At 33.2% G+C, this 12,799-nt stretch overlaps 2 protein-coding genes and 2 long non-coding RNA genes across 9 annotated transcripts in view; 2 read left to right on the top strand and 2 right to left on the bottom strand.

Moving 5' to 3' along the window:
- Positions 1–3,022: 3,022 nt before the first annotated feature.
- On the top strand, positions 3,023–9,516 carry LOC113475712. Its single transcript, XR_003397482.1, has 2 exons — positions 3,023–3,157; positions 9,315–9,516. It is a non-coding gene; the product is annotated as an uncharacterized LOC113475712 (long non-coding RNA).
- The window catches only part of zf(rbz) (zinc finger protein), a 16,463-nt gene continuing 7,263 nt past the window's right edge, over positions 3,600–12,799 (bottom strand). Inside the window, exons 3-8 of one of the 3 annotated variants that reach the window (XR_003397480.1) lie at positions 10,916–11,051; positions 9,373–9,558; positions 8,835–8,896; positions 4,757–4,828; positions 4,108–4,247; positions 3,600–3,926 (exon numbers count right to left, since the gene is read on the bottom strand). Coding sequence is in view for 2 of the 3 variants with exons in the window: in NM_001078414.1 (NP_001071882.1) it covers positions 4,202–4,247; positions 4,757–4,828; positions 8,835–8,896; positions 9,373–9,558; positions 10,916–11,051 (502 nt within the window). In the remaining variant the exon portion in view is untranslated. 3 annotated transcript variants of the gene reach the window in all.
- LOC113475711 lies at positions 4,887–6,789 on the top strand. The gene is made up of 2 exons (XR_003397481.1): positions 4,887–5,607; positions 5,713–6,789. It is a non-coding gene; the product is annotated as an uncharacterized LOC113475711 (long non-coding RNA).
- On the bottom strand, positions 6,778–8,709 carry LOC108950952. Of its 4 annotated transcripts, none has more exons than XM_026840340.1 (6): positions 7,989–8,709; positions 7,703–7,856; positions 7,364–7,607; positions 7,175–7,303; positions 7,071–7,109; positions 6,778–6,945 (listed from the first exon to the last, which is right to left on the bottom strand). In XM_026840340.1, exons 1-6 carry the CDS (start codon positions 8,015–8,017, stop codon positions 6,779–6,781), a joined length of 762 nt encoding a protein of 253 aa, XP_026696141.1. In that variant the 5' UTR covers positions 8,018–8,709; the 3' UTR covers position 6,778. The 4 variants fall into 4 exon arrangements, with proteins under 4 accessions (XP_026696141.1, XP_026696142.1, XP_018672799.1 ...); XM_026840341.1 differs by having other exon boundaries at positions 7,175–7,300; positions 7,989–8,706; XM_018817254.2 differs by having other exon boundaries at positions 7,175–7,480; positions 7,541–7,607; positions 7,989–8,698.

Consider the following 12,799-nt stretch of genomic DNA (forward strand, 5'->3'; position numbering starts at 1 on the left):
CATAGCTTATAGCTTTGAACGCTGGCCTGTTTAAAATGATGGATAATTTGTCACGAGTACATGACATGATGCAATATTGTGAAATATTGGTGCAGTATTAAGAAATAACATGCAATGTTCCTAAATTATAACCTGAACTTTACAACAAAGTTTACTTTGTTTTTTTCTGCTGTCGGTACCAAACTACAACCTAAATGTAACGTTGTGAATGTTGTAAACACGTTTTGTGTTTGCTGGGAAGGCTCTGTCGAACCTTAGAATCAACAGCTTATCGTACATGAAACATTGTATGCCTTACAGCAACTGGCAAATGGAAATCACGTACGACTACACTAGATACCTGGTCATTCTGACCAATCGGGGAACGAGTTTGCTGACAAGTTAGCTTGTGATGGTTCCAGTAACATATTCTATGGCCCATAGCCAGGTTTACCCATCCCCACTAGCCGATGTAAATCGGACCTGGCTCTTTGGGTCCTAGCCAAACACCAAGAAAAATGAACCAAACATGACAGCTGCAGGCAGACTAAGGAGTATAGAAGAAACATTAGCAACTCTTGAAGCTGCCAAGGAGAACGTTACGTTCCATTCTTCAAGTGATAACAGGGCATGGCATGTTTGCCATTCATCTGCATAAACTTAAAAAAAAGTAAGCATCCCATCTGCCCTGTCTGTGACAAGGAAAATGAGACATCCTTTTAATATGTTGGCACATGCCCAGCGTATGCGAACGCAAGACGGGAGCATCCAACCTTGACCGAGCTGTCAAGGGAAGATATCCAATCAATCACCATTAAAGCCCTTGTCGCCCACCTCCGGGGGAAGCAGCGGTGTCCTTAAACTGGGAAGGTGCATGCAGTAGCACCCCGGGTGTTGGGGTAATGGGCCAATCCTGGCCTAAATCCTAAGACCCATGATGTACCACGCTGTGGGACCTCACCCACATAGAATAGAAACCCAGGCCCGCATTTTTTAAAGAACTTAATGTTTCATTTTTTAGGTATTACGTATGAAGCGCTTTAACATATTCGAAGCTGGTTCGTGCGAATCTATATAGTAGGGTGAGGGAAGATGGACATTTTGTCAGGTGAGGGAAGAGGGACATTTTGTCAGACAAGACCTTTTTTTAACTCTTTTTACGGACCCCTATTTAATGATAATCAGGAAAATACGGTTTCACTTGATATTCGACAGTATTATTAAGACTTTATAAAACTCCTGTCAAACCTGATTACTGTTTTTAAATATTAAAAAAATGTAAAATAGAAACAGTATACTTTGAACAGGTAAAAAAATGCGAAATAGTAAGGTGCTATTTTTGAATGATTGCTAAATCATAATAAAGCCGAAGAATTTTTTTAGTTTGCGTGTGCGAACGATTAAACTTGTTTCATAGCTTCATAAAACAACCTTGAATATTTCGTACAGTTTGATTTTGTCTCATAAAACTAGTTTTAGTTTTGTTAAAAAACACTGAGATATAAGCATAAGGAAAATAGGCATGGGTCAAAATGACTTTAATTTGAGATAGAAAAAAAAATATATATATATCAGTTTAACATAATATATATATGAAGTTTACATGGCAATGAAATTAGCACAGCCTGTTAAATTCGGTAGGTTAACTACAAGTTGCAGAATAATGCTAATGTAAATATATTTCAATTTAGAGTCCCATCTTCCCCCACATTGTAGTTTTGTATGTTTTCATTGCCAAACTTTAAAAAGTTTGCTTTTAATTTAGTAATTTATACCTCAGTTTTTCAACTATAAGATACTGATATAATAAAAAGATAATATTTTGAAAATATATTCGAAATTTGGTCATTTGCACTTGGTGATAATTTGTGGCTTGTGCCAAAAACAGAGGAGTAATACCCAATTTGTAGCAAAAATAAAAACTTTATTAACAGTTAGAATCAATTTTCTGTTATTACAAATTCATATACATTTGTAGGATACAATATTTATCCATTGATGTTCGAACATTACCCATTGTCGTTTAAACAATACCAATTGTTATGCAATAATATAATGTATAGGTAACATGTTAAAAACTATAGCAGTTGGGCAAGAAAAAGAATGTTTAGACTTAATTTTCAAAGCGTACAGTATTATTACGTGTTATTTGCATATATTCCTAATTATAAATACACTTATTAATCAAAATTAACAATGGTTTTAAACTGTCCCATCTTATCCTGTGTGTTTTCGAATTTGTAAAATTTCACCTGTTGTGCAGATCGCTAAATAACTTCTCATATGTTTTATTATATTTTATTAAATTGGTGTTAATTATTTAAGAAATAATAATACTAATTCGTGGTATTTCCCAAAAACTGTCATTTAATTTGATTTTGAAAATATTTGGCAATATGTGCTTAAGTTTCCCATCTTCCCCCATTGCATTATAAATATGTTTTTATGACAAATATTACCATTTATATTCAAAAAAAAATTGATTCTTTTTTTAATGAAAATGATATGTTAGTGACCTACATAGATGTGTGCGTAAGTTATATTTTCACGAACATACTAGAAAATTTAATATTTATTTATATGATTCGAGAAATATGACCGATACTTGTCTGTTTTCTGAACCCAGTCCCGCATGTTTTTAAAGAAAATAAAGTTTTATTTTTTAGTTATTGTAGCGCTATAACATATTCAAAGCTGGTTTGTCCGAAGATTCTATAAATATGTTTTTATGACGAATATTAATATTTATAATTTAAAATGAATTAAAATTAGTTATTTTTTTTGATGGGAATGATATGTGGTGACCTACATAGATGTATGCGTAAGTTATATTTTTGCGAAAATTTCAAAAATTTAAGATTTATATGATTCAAGTTATGATAATATTTTACAACCCCTTTTTTAAAAAAACTGTTTTATTTTTTAGGATTTAAGCTGGTTCGTGCGAAAATTCTATAAACATGTGTTTATGGCGAATATTAATATTCATAATTAATATTTTTTTTGCATTTTATTTTTTTAATTTAGAATTGATGCCGCTGGGGTCTAGTTAGTATAGTGTCCAAATTTTAGGTTGGTGGCACCAGTAGAAGGTATCAAAAATGGCCGCTATAACATCTGTATTCTAGGATCACCTTGGTTGAAAAAAGACCATTTCTATTAACATCGTTTTTAGTAGGTAAAAACAGAAAGCTTTATATGCTTGTGAGAATACTGTTAAAGAATTGTGTAATATTTTTAGTTTATTTTTAAATGAGTAAAACAGTTACAAAAGTGTTCTATTTTACCCCTTGTTGCACCAAGTACCTTACTGTGTGTTAAAACTTGTAAGGGAGCATGAGTGTATAGAACAAAACACCTATGTTATAAAGGCTGATGTTGCCCCATCACGGAAGTATAAAACTAATTAGATTCATTATCTAAATTTTTCTGATAAATAAAAGCCAAGCTCACGCTAGCCATTTGAGAGGTTTTTAAAAATATTAAGATTAAAGTGATCTTAGTACATGCCTTTATTGTTTGTACATGAAAATGTAATGTTTTTGCTCAGCTGACAAAACTCAATATTTAAGTGAAAAAGGTTATGAATATACTTTTCATATTAAATGTTTTTGGCCAAATTCCATTTTTTAAAGATGTATTAGCGCAACAACATATCCAAAGCCAGGTGTAAAGAAGTTCAATAAATACATAAGTATTTATATTCATTATATTCATAAGAAATATTTAAGCGAAACAAAATTTTTAAAGTGTTATAACCAAAATCAAATATTTTCTTAAAAGCATTACATCTGTTTCTAACTTCATGTCCAAAAAATGGGAAACTTCATGTTCAATAAATGGGAACTATTTTGTTATTGTCTGGCAAACCTGATACTATGTGTACTACATACATCCTTGAATATTTTTTACCTTTTCATTTAATTCACCGTGAACTGTTTGGCAACCTGAAACATATATAAGAGTATTTTGTAATAAAACCTGATATTTTTGACTTTTCGAATGTTAAAATGATGTAAGTAACACACAACAAATGGAAGCAAACTTAACTCCTACAGAAGTATCCACTTGATAATATTTTAATGTAAGAAAACAAATTGGACCAATGGAATGGACTTTATAATATACTTTTAAATATTAGAAATTCTCCAGTTTCCTATATCAAACTTATTGAAAAACTTGCAAATCAATGACATTCCTGAAACCCCAACCTTCACAGTGATCAATGAGATGACAGTTTTCTGTCCCTTGGACTCCTGCTTCTAGACCTAAAGTAAAATATAAATAGTTCAAGTCTTGCTGAAGGGCAGATGAAACATCAGAAATACACTAGGCTACTACTTCTTTATACTAGATATTAGGGGTACACTTGATAGCAAAAGTAACAGAATCTTTTGTTTTAATTTGTAGCTATTTTTAAAACGATTGGTGCCTAAAATAATGTTTCTCACCCCAATACATCAACCTTTTTAGCAAGGATGCCTGCCTTAAGCCTGATTTCTTTATATTTTTGATACGTTTGGTAACTCTTTATTCATCGCTAAGGAAAATTAATCAATCACAAAATACACATTACGATGTGCTAATTCCACCATTGAACGTATTAATAAACTCCTAAATTTCCATTTTTTGGAAATAAGTTTAGATCCTAAATCATAACACAAGATCTTTAAATGAATCCTAGAATGGAATCCTAAAATAAGAACACTTTATCTTTAAGATCCTAAAATAAAAATACTTTTATCATATTTATCGTAAGGTAAGGCAAACTCTTTACCGGTTTGATTCTTTTATTTGTCTCTTCTTTGAACTTAATGATTTTTCATTTGAAGGGTGAAGGTATTTTTTGCTAAAAGTAAAATACGAATAATGAAATTTTAATACATAGCACAGACCAATCAAGACTTGTTAAAACATTTATAAAATGTTTTTAATAAGTGTTTATGCTAGCCAAAAAATAAAAAAAACTATTTTGTTTATAGATAGCACAGTTTATAAGATGCTGAGTCAAAATCGCTTCTAAGTTTCTTTTTGTGTTGTGGCTCTAGACTTGATTTAAATAACATTATTAGCCCGTTCACATGGCCAAACGAAAAAGAGACTTTTTGTAAAAAGGCTGGGCCAAAAAAAGAGGCATTATTTGGCCAAAATTGGCGTGCGTTTACATGGCCATTCAGCACCGTTTTTTATTATTTAGTTCGCATGTGGGACTTCCCCGTGAACGTAACTTTTTGGTTTAGTATGATATTGGAATCAAGTTTGAGCAATATGGATAGTAATTTTTCTGTTGCAATTTATCGAAGAACCATGTTAAAGTTAGTACGGCAAAGAAGAAAAATGATACTAGGTTGGAAACAAAAGAGCTAGGAGACGGAAATTTTGTATTTTGTTAATTAAAACTACTTTTGTTTTGCTTAAGAGAGCACAACGTTTTTGGATGCTGCAAAGGTGAGTTTATTTATACCTAAGTTTGTGTTTACAGTCCGACATTAAACATTTTAAGGTCATCGCGGTGGTGGGAGTTCGTTAGCAATAACTACACTGATGAGTTCTGATTTAAGGATTTTAGATTATCAAAAAACACCTTTAATCAAATTGTTGACATGGTGAGAACTGAATTAAGACCAGGTAAAGTACAAATTGGTCTATACATATATATATATATAAATATATGTATACACATTAAATTCTATGTTATTTAATCCACAAGTAATGCATACTTAAACTTCTTAGATGAAAGGTCTGTTCGACAACCAATTCCTGTGGAAAAAGTGGTTGCTATAGCATTGTTTCAAGGTCTTCTGGTGAATACAGAACAACCGGAATTGTTTTTGGAGTTTCTAAAGCTTCAGTTCACAAATGTTTGCATAGGTATGCCATATTGCGGTTGCTCCACCGAGTCATGGTTATGCTGACTACATAAATTGCAAAATGTTTCCTTCTATAGTTCTCCAAGCTGTGGTTGACGGACAGTACAGGTGATTATTTAAAATATTTTAATGAAGAAAAAAAAATATGTTACCAGATTTTGTTTACAGATTTCTAAACATTAATGCGTGTATGCCGGGATCGAGTCATGATGCTGCAGTATTATAAGCAATCGAGCATATACAGAATGGCACAATCTGTATTGCCTGTAGTAAGTATAAATTGTTTGCAGAATGTTATGGAAGTTCACATTCATTTCAAGTGTAATTGCCGGGATCCATATTTATAAATGATGTAGAGATTCCATTAATAATTGCTGGGGATGCAGCATATCCACTTCTTCCTTGGCTAATGAAACCATATGTGGGAACCAACTTGACAGATCAACAAATGTCATTCAACTGTTACCACAGCAGTTCCAGGATTGTGGTTGAAAATGCCTTTGGAAGATTGAAGGCAAGGTGGAGAATCTTGCAAAAACCTATTCCTGTTGCTGCAGCTCCTATGGTACTTACTGCTTGCTGTATTCTCCACAATATATGTGAAAACCAGCAAATGCCAGACCCACCAGAATTTAATGTAGTGCAAGAAAATGCTGTACCCAATGCTACAATAAGCCGAAATGAGCGAAGCTTGGTTCGCGACACAATTTGTAAATTTCTATCTGACAATTACCCATTGAGAACAAGTTCTCGTTTTTGAATTTTATTGAAAAGGACAATTTTGTGAAAAAACAGTACGATGAACTTAAAATGTAAAAACTGAGGTAACAAATGAAAAGAAATGTACTTGAAAAAACAGTGCGAAACATGTAAATGCAGCGAAAGAAAGTGAAAACTGTAAAAATGTATCTACATTAGAATGAGCTTATTCATTCGGAGTCATTTTTTCTTTGCAGTAATGCCTCAATCAGTTTGTTATTTTGATCTTCCATTGGTTTTATTATTTTGTCATTTTCTTTTTCCACCAATTTTCTGTCCTTGTCACCTTCATCTTCCATTGATTTTAATATTTTGCCCCACCCATCTTCTTCAAGTGCTGAAATTACAAACAAAATTGTTAATAAAGAAAGCTCAGTATAAGGAAATTGTCTGTCCCTGCATAATAAATATTTCTGATCTGATTATATACTGCTTATTATCTATTTAGCAGGACTGTCCTACCTCTTTTCTTATGTCTCCTCTGAGATCTTCCAGATTCTCCTGAAAGTAATCTTTGTTTAGTGGGCCTTTTTACACCAATGATATTTAAAGAATGGTTACTGAACCTGATATAAGTAAATCTTCCTGTGCTTCGGTTTCAATACTGCTATCATGTGTACCTGCCTGGGAAGCTGAACCAGGCTCCTGCTGTACTTCTGCCTCATTAGACGGACCAGCCTCTTGTTGTTCTTCTGCTGGATAGATTATGTTTTGTATGTTTTGAAATGAAACTTTTGGCTCATACATTAACATACCTCCTACAGCTTCTAATATTATGTAGTTGTGATCCATACTTAGTTCCTCTGGTAGGAAGATATCCGTTGTTGTATTTTCACCACTTGGATTTATGGCAACATCAACAAATCCAGTCCCTGTAACATTTAGGATTTTAAGACTGTGATGTTTTACTTTTTGTGAATATACACAACTACCTGAAGTCGAAGGAATGTCCTCAACTTCATTTAATTGAATTGAGTCAATGCCTCCACTTGTAGTTGTCTAAAACATAATAACATATTAAACTCCTTATAGCAATGCCAAGCAAACAAAATACAACAACATTTCTTTACATAATAACTTAAAGTTAGACTTACTACTTGTCTTGGTCGAGTCGACAACAAATTATGCATTTGTTCAAAATACGTCCAGGACAAAGCACCGGATGACCCTTCACCTGATTTCGATAACTTCCTGCTGTATTCATTGTATGTTTCCCTGAGTTTCTTCCATTTGTTTTTCAATTGTAATCTTAACCAATTAAATATTAATGTAATATTTGTGTAGTTTTGCGTTATAGTTAATTATATATTTCTAACATATTTCTTTAAATAATAAACACACATTACATTATCTAGTTATGGCACTGAAGCAAAACCTTACTTTGTAAATGTGTAACCATTCAATTCCATTTACTTGTGCACGTTATCAAACAAAACCGTTTTTCTCATCTTTTTAGAATCCATTTTGCTTATCAAACCACACTGATCAACAATTGAAATCAAACATTTTGTGCTGTCCACTGTCCATTTTGCTCGATTTGTTAGACTCATTCTTTTAGTAAATATTTATTTGTCAATAATCTTAATCCCTATATTTATACCCAAAAATATATATATATATATATAAATTATGATTTTAAAAACCTACATGCTGCTTCTGCTTAAAATCAGTACAAAACGTTTGTGTCAACTACCTTTTTATCTAATAAAAAATAATTATTTTAAACTGAAACTTCGTTTTTGGTTGAAAACCATATATATTAAACTAGTTTATAACTAAACATTGTCTAAAACCTCACTGCAAATAGTAAAACAAGCATCTGCAACCTCCAGGCTAAATATGAACTGACGCGCGCGCTGTGAAATGCCTCTTTTTTTCGAGACTTTTCTCATCTGGACCACCTCTCGACTTGGTCCGAATTTGCCGTCTTTTTTGAAAGTGACTCAGCAAATATTTGCCACTTTTTCCGAAAAAAAAAAGCGGTATGCCTTCTTTTTTTTGGCCATGTGAACGGGCTATATATGTGATGGTAGTGCATGTCAACATTAAAAGCAAGAAATCAAGCAGTTAATCAAACCTTGAAAAATAAATGATAATGCAACAAAGAATAAATCAAGTATCAGAAAAGAAAATATATATCTAAAAGAAGGTGAAAACAGCTGATATAATAACTTAAATTTTTATATTTACAAAAATTCAGAATAATTTTCATTTTAAATTAAGAACCTTGACTGGTCTTCTTCTTGGTCAGATACATCCAGGTCATATTTTGATGTGTCAACGTTTCCCTGTTTAATAGTTAACTCATCAATTTAATAAAGCTGGAAGCTACAACAACATAATTAAAAGTACACATTTTGGGCAAACTATAAATTTAAACTGGCCACTTTTTATCTTTAATAATTCTTATCAACCCAAACAGCCACATTTATTTTTGATACCCAAAATTGTCTATTTTATTGAAACTTTAAAGACAAGTCAAGAACCATGACATGACTTCTGTCCCAGTAACTGTTTGGGACTTAATTGAACATACTAACTTGCACATCACATGGCCAAAAAAATATGTGAAATTTGTGGAAATCCCCCCTATTTTATAATTTTAACATCACAATAACATTTTTAATAGTAAATATTTTTAAATTAAAAGTTGATTTAAACATTTTTTTAATTATTTAATAAAATTTAAACATTTTTTCATACCAGATGAGCCTATGAGAGAGACCAAAAATCAATGACCAATTAAACAATAAACTATATTTACATCATCATCATCGTCGTCGTCTTCTTCCAGCTTGTATTTCGATAAATCTGCATCACTGTCATCACTTTCATCCTCTTCACTATCTTCCCTGTTTTCAATTTTACGATCAGTTAATTGATTTTCAATTGACTTCTTTCCACGATTTTTCTTTAATCTTCCATATATGTCATATTCATCATCAGAATCCTAAAATCGTAAATTGTTTTTGTAAAACCGAAATATTCAGCGAATAAAAACTGTGTTTAAAAAACCTATATGTATATTAAGTGAACCCATTGCATTCCGAATATCTGAAACAGATGTTCACAAAAATGATTGGTAAAAACTTCTACAGTCAGTTTTATTTTAAAGAGGGTTAAAAATTTGTTTTTGCCTTCGTTGTTTTTAAGTTATGTAGGTAGCCTATTATGTGGCAATTTTTACATAAATTATGTTTTTGTGTGTAAAATCCAACTTATTGATGTTGCTATATGTTGTTTTTACAGTTACATTTTGTCAATTTATTTTTTAATAAAAAGCTTTTAGCAATATTTTGCGAAAAACAACTTTCATATGTCGCCATCTGGTTAGAACTTAAGAAGTGACATAATTGATATTGTTGAAGTCAATAGAAGCATTATTTTTAAAAATCCTCCAAAAATATTTTATTGATTTCTGTAATAATTTACATTGCCTTTGTTACGTTACAAGAATAGTTTTGACAACCACAGCAACAGCCAACCTTCAATGCTTGTTACTCTGGTATAGCGGTTATATTGCGGCCTGATTCAATAAAAAAAACGGGTCTCTATTAAAACTACAGGTTGCAAATATATTGGTTATCTTGACCAGAAATGCTACGCGGTCATGTCCAATAGATGTCAAATGACCAAACGAGTTTAACAAACCAACTTTTGGTCCGATACCTTAAAATGTTTTTTATCGAAGTTAACCATAACTCAAAAAACATTCGAGATATCGAACCAAAAGTTGGTTTGTTAAACTCGTATGGTGATTTGAAACAATTGGACGAGACCGCGTAGCGTTTTTGGTTAAAATGGACAAAATATCTGCAACCGTTTGCAACCGCTTGCAACCCGTAGTTTTATTAGGATCCCCCAAAAAAACTGTGAAAGTTTGTCTTTTACACCGCAAGTACGAAGTTTAATCTATTCTAAAAACATTGTTTATTACCAGCATATGTGTCGAACTTCCTGAGTATTCGTTATAACCACATTTTCGCCAATATGCAAGTCGCAAATATAGCAAGGAAAACCTAGTGGCCCGTCGCATAATTATGATTTCACATATTGGCCCGTGATACAATAATTTGGAAACCCCTGCTTTACACGGCCACGGACTGACTCCCTTGTTAAAGATGCTATGTTACACATGCTATAATTGTACCCTACGTAAATGCTATAACGACGCTCTGTAACCTACGTTACATATGGTATAATGGTATTTCTTACTGTTATATCTTATTAGTAGAAAATAACAAAAAAGCAGCTTGTTAAATAAGGCTAGATACAGCAAATTAATGCAATACAAATGAATTGAACACCTCTCTTTTTTTATATTCGACTCCTTGTCTTTCATTAAATCCACCACCCAAACCAGTACGTTCCTCTTGAACACCAACTTTCGGAGTGTTGCACATATTGCAATCGTTTCGTCGCGCCCAATTCACATTTCCACATCTTTATAAATAACATGATTAAACAGTAGGCTACTAGGTATAATAATGCCAATAATGGTATACACATTGGTGTATAGTTTTGTAATTATGTTGGAGTGCTGTTCCTGCATATACACGAAAAGACAAATTAGTTCAAATGTATCGTAACGAATTGTCAGACCCTCTCACACCAGGAACACTTATTGCAATGTAACATATTTCAAATTGTAAGTATAAATATCGCACAGTGACAATATCATAGTAGATCTGAAGATATTTACTTCGCAAGCTGCATAACAATTCGTATCAATGTTAACCCATATATACCTATTAAAGCACTATTAAATTCCTGGTAATCATTAAAAAGGAAATTCGTTGCCCGTGGAAACGTGTAAGTGTTTTTAACTGTGATTGGTAATCACCGATTAGTTTTATAGTTTTATTAAACCAAAGAAAGGAATCCTAGCAGAGGATTTCTTGCTTAACAAGCTTCTGGTAATAATTTCAATGTTGACCGGACAAGGTTTGCCACGCGTATTATAAATAACACCATGCCGTATTATAGGCTTATAAACAAAACTTTAGTTTTACTGCCAAACTTTTAGCCCTGTGTCAGTTACGTCACTTACGCGTGTGTTACACGTGGAAATCGTCGCGGCAATCAGACTTTGATCGGGAAAAGAGAAACATGGTTGACGCGTTTCGTTGGCTTATATCCAAAAGCCTCCTGTAGTCGTGTAAGTGATAAAAGCGGCACACGCAGGCGGGGGCAACATTTGACGTCAGAACGCACGCGTCAGGGAAAACTGCCGGAAAAATACAACTGCAAACCGGTATCGGCCGGATTTTAGGTATAAGTTAACATAAAACAAAACGTTACGCAACTGGCGAAGTGAATAAATACAGGATTCCAATTTTTGCATGTGCCACACGTATACAATGACGTATGTGACGTCCTAGTCAACGGGCAGGTGCGCTCAGCATACCCCAGATATTTATGAAATCGGTGCGCAAGATAGCAATTGTTTAACCTGCCAATTATTTACGACATAATAGAAAATTCACAAAATGAATATTTGCGTTATAAAATTAGGGATTAACACGTAACACGTTCATTATTTAGCATGTAAAAGATTTAAAAACGCGAGACTAGTCAGCATAGCTTTCTCTTTAATTATTTTTCGTTCGTTGTGAATTTGCTCTCTCGCAAGTAACGAATTGCAACGTCGGCAAATTTGCCGGTATTAAATTACAGCCGGTGCCAAATTACACCAGCGCCCAATATTTCCGTATCTTTGTAATGGAATAATATAAACTGCTGCAACCAGGGGGGGGGCGTTTTGTTATCATGACAAGCCCCATTTCCGCAAACACGCATCCAGACAGGAAGTGCTAAAACACGTGTTGCATTCAATATTAGGGATGTGCCGAGCCGAGCCCGAACTCAAAAGCTCGTGCCCGAGCGTCTCCTTTTTTGACGCTCGGCGCTCGGCTAAAAACTGGGCCGAGCGCCGAGCCTTATGCTATAATGTTGCACGCGAGAGCGAAAAATATTAAAAATGAAAAAAGTGAAGCTACTAAGAGATAACGAGACTAGTCAGCGTAGCTTTCTCCTTAATTATTTTTCGTTCGTTGTGAATTTGCTCTCTCGCAAGTAACGAATCGCAACGTCAGCGAATTTGCCCGTATCGAATTACAGCAGGTGTCGAATTACACGAGCGCCCAATGTTTTCGTATCACATTTTAAATAAAAAGCCAAAACTCTTAACT

The sequence above is a fragment of the Ciona intestinalis genome, unplaced genomic scaffold (assembly GCF_000224145.3).
Source record: "Ciona intestinalis unplaced genomic scaffold, KH HT001200.1, whole genome shotgun sequence".
NCBI classification, from domain to species: Eukaryota; Metazoa; Chordata; class Ascidiacea; order Phlebobranchia; family Cionidae; genus Ciona; species Ciona intestinalis.

What these genes read in the sequence shown, in the direction of transcription:
- LOC108950952 (XM_026840339.1), bottom strand. Translation starts at nt 8,017, where the DNA reads ATGGAATTGAATGGTTACACATTTACAAA. An exon ending in AATGGTTACACATTTACAAA is followed by an intron (nt 7,857 to 7,988) that starts GTAAGGTTTTGC and finishes TAATTGGTTAAG; the next exon opens with ATTACAATTGAAAAACAAAT. An exon ending in GAGGAGACATAAGAAAAGAG is followed by an intron (nt 6,946 to 7,070) that starts GTAGGACAGTCC and finishes TTGTAATTTCAG; the next exon opens with CACTTGAAGAAGATGGGTGG.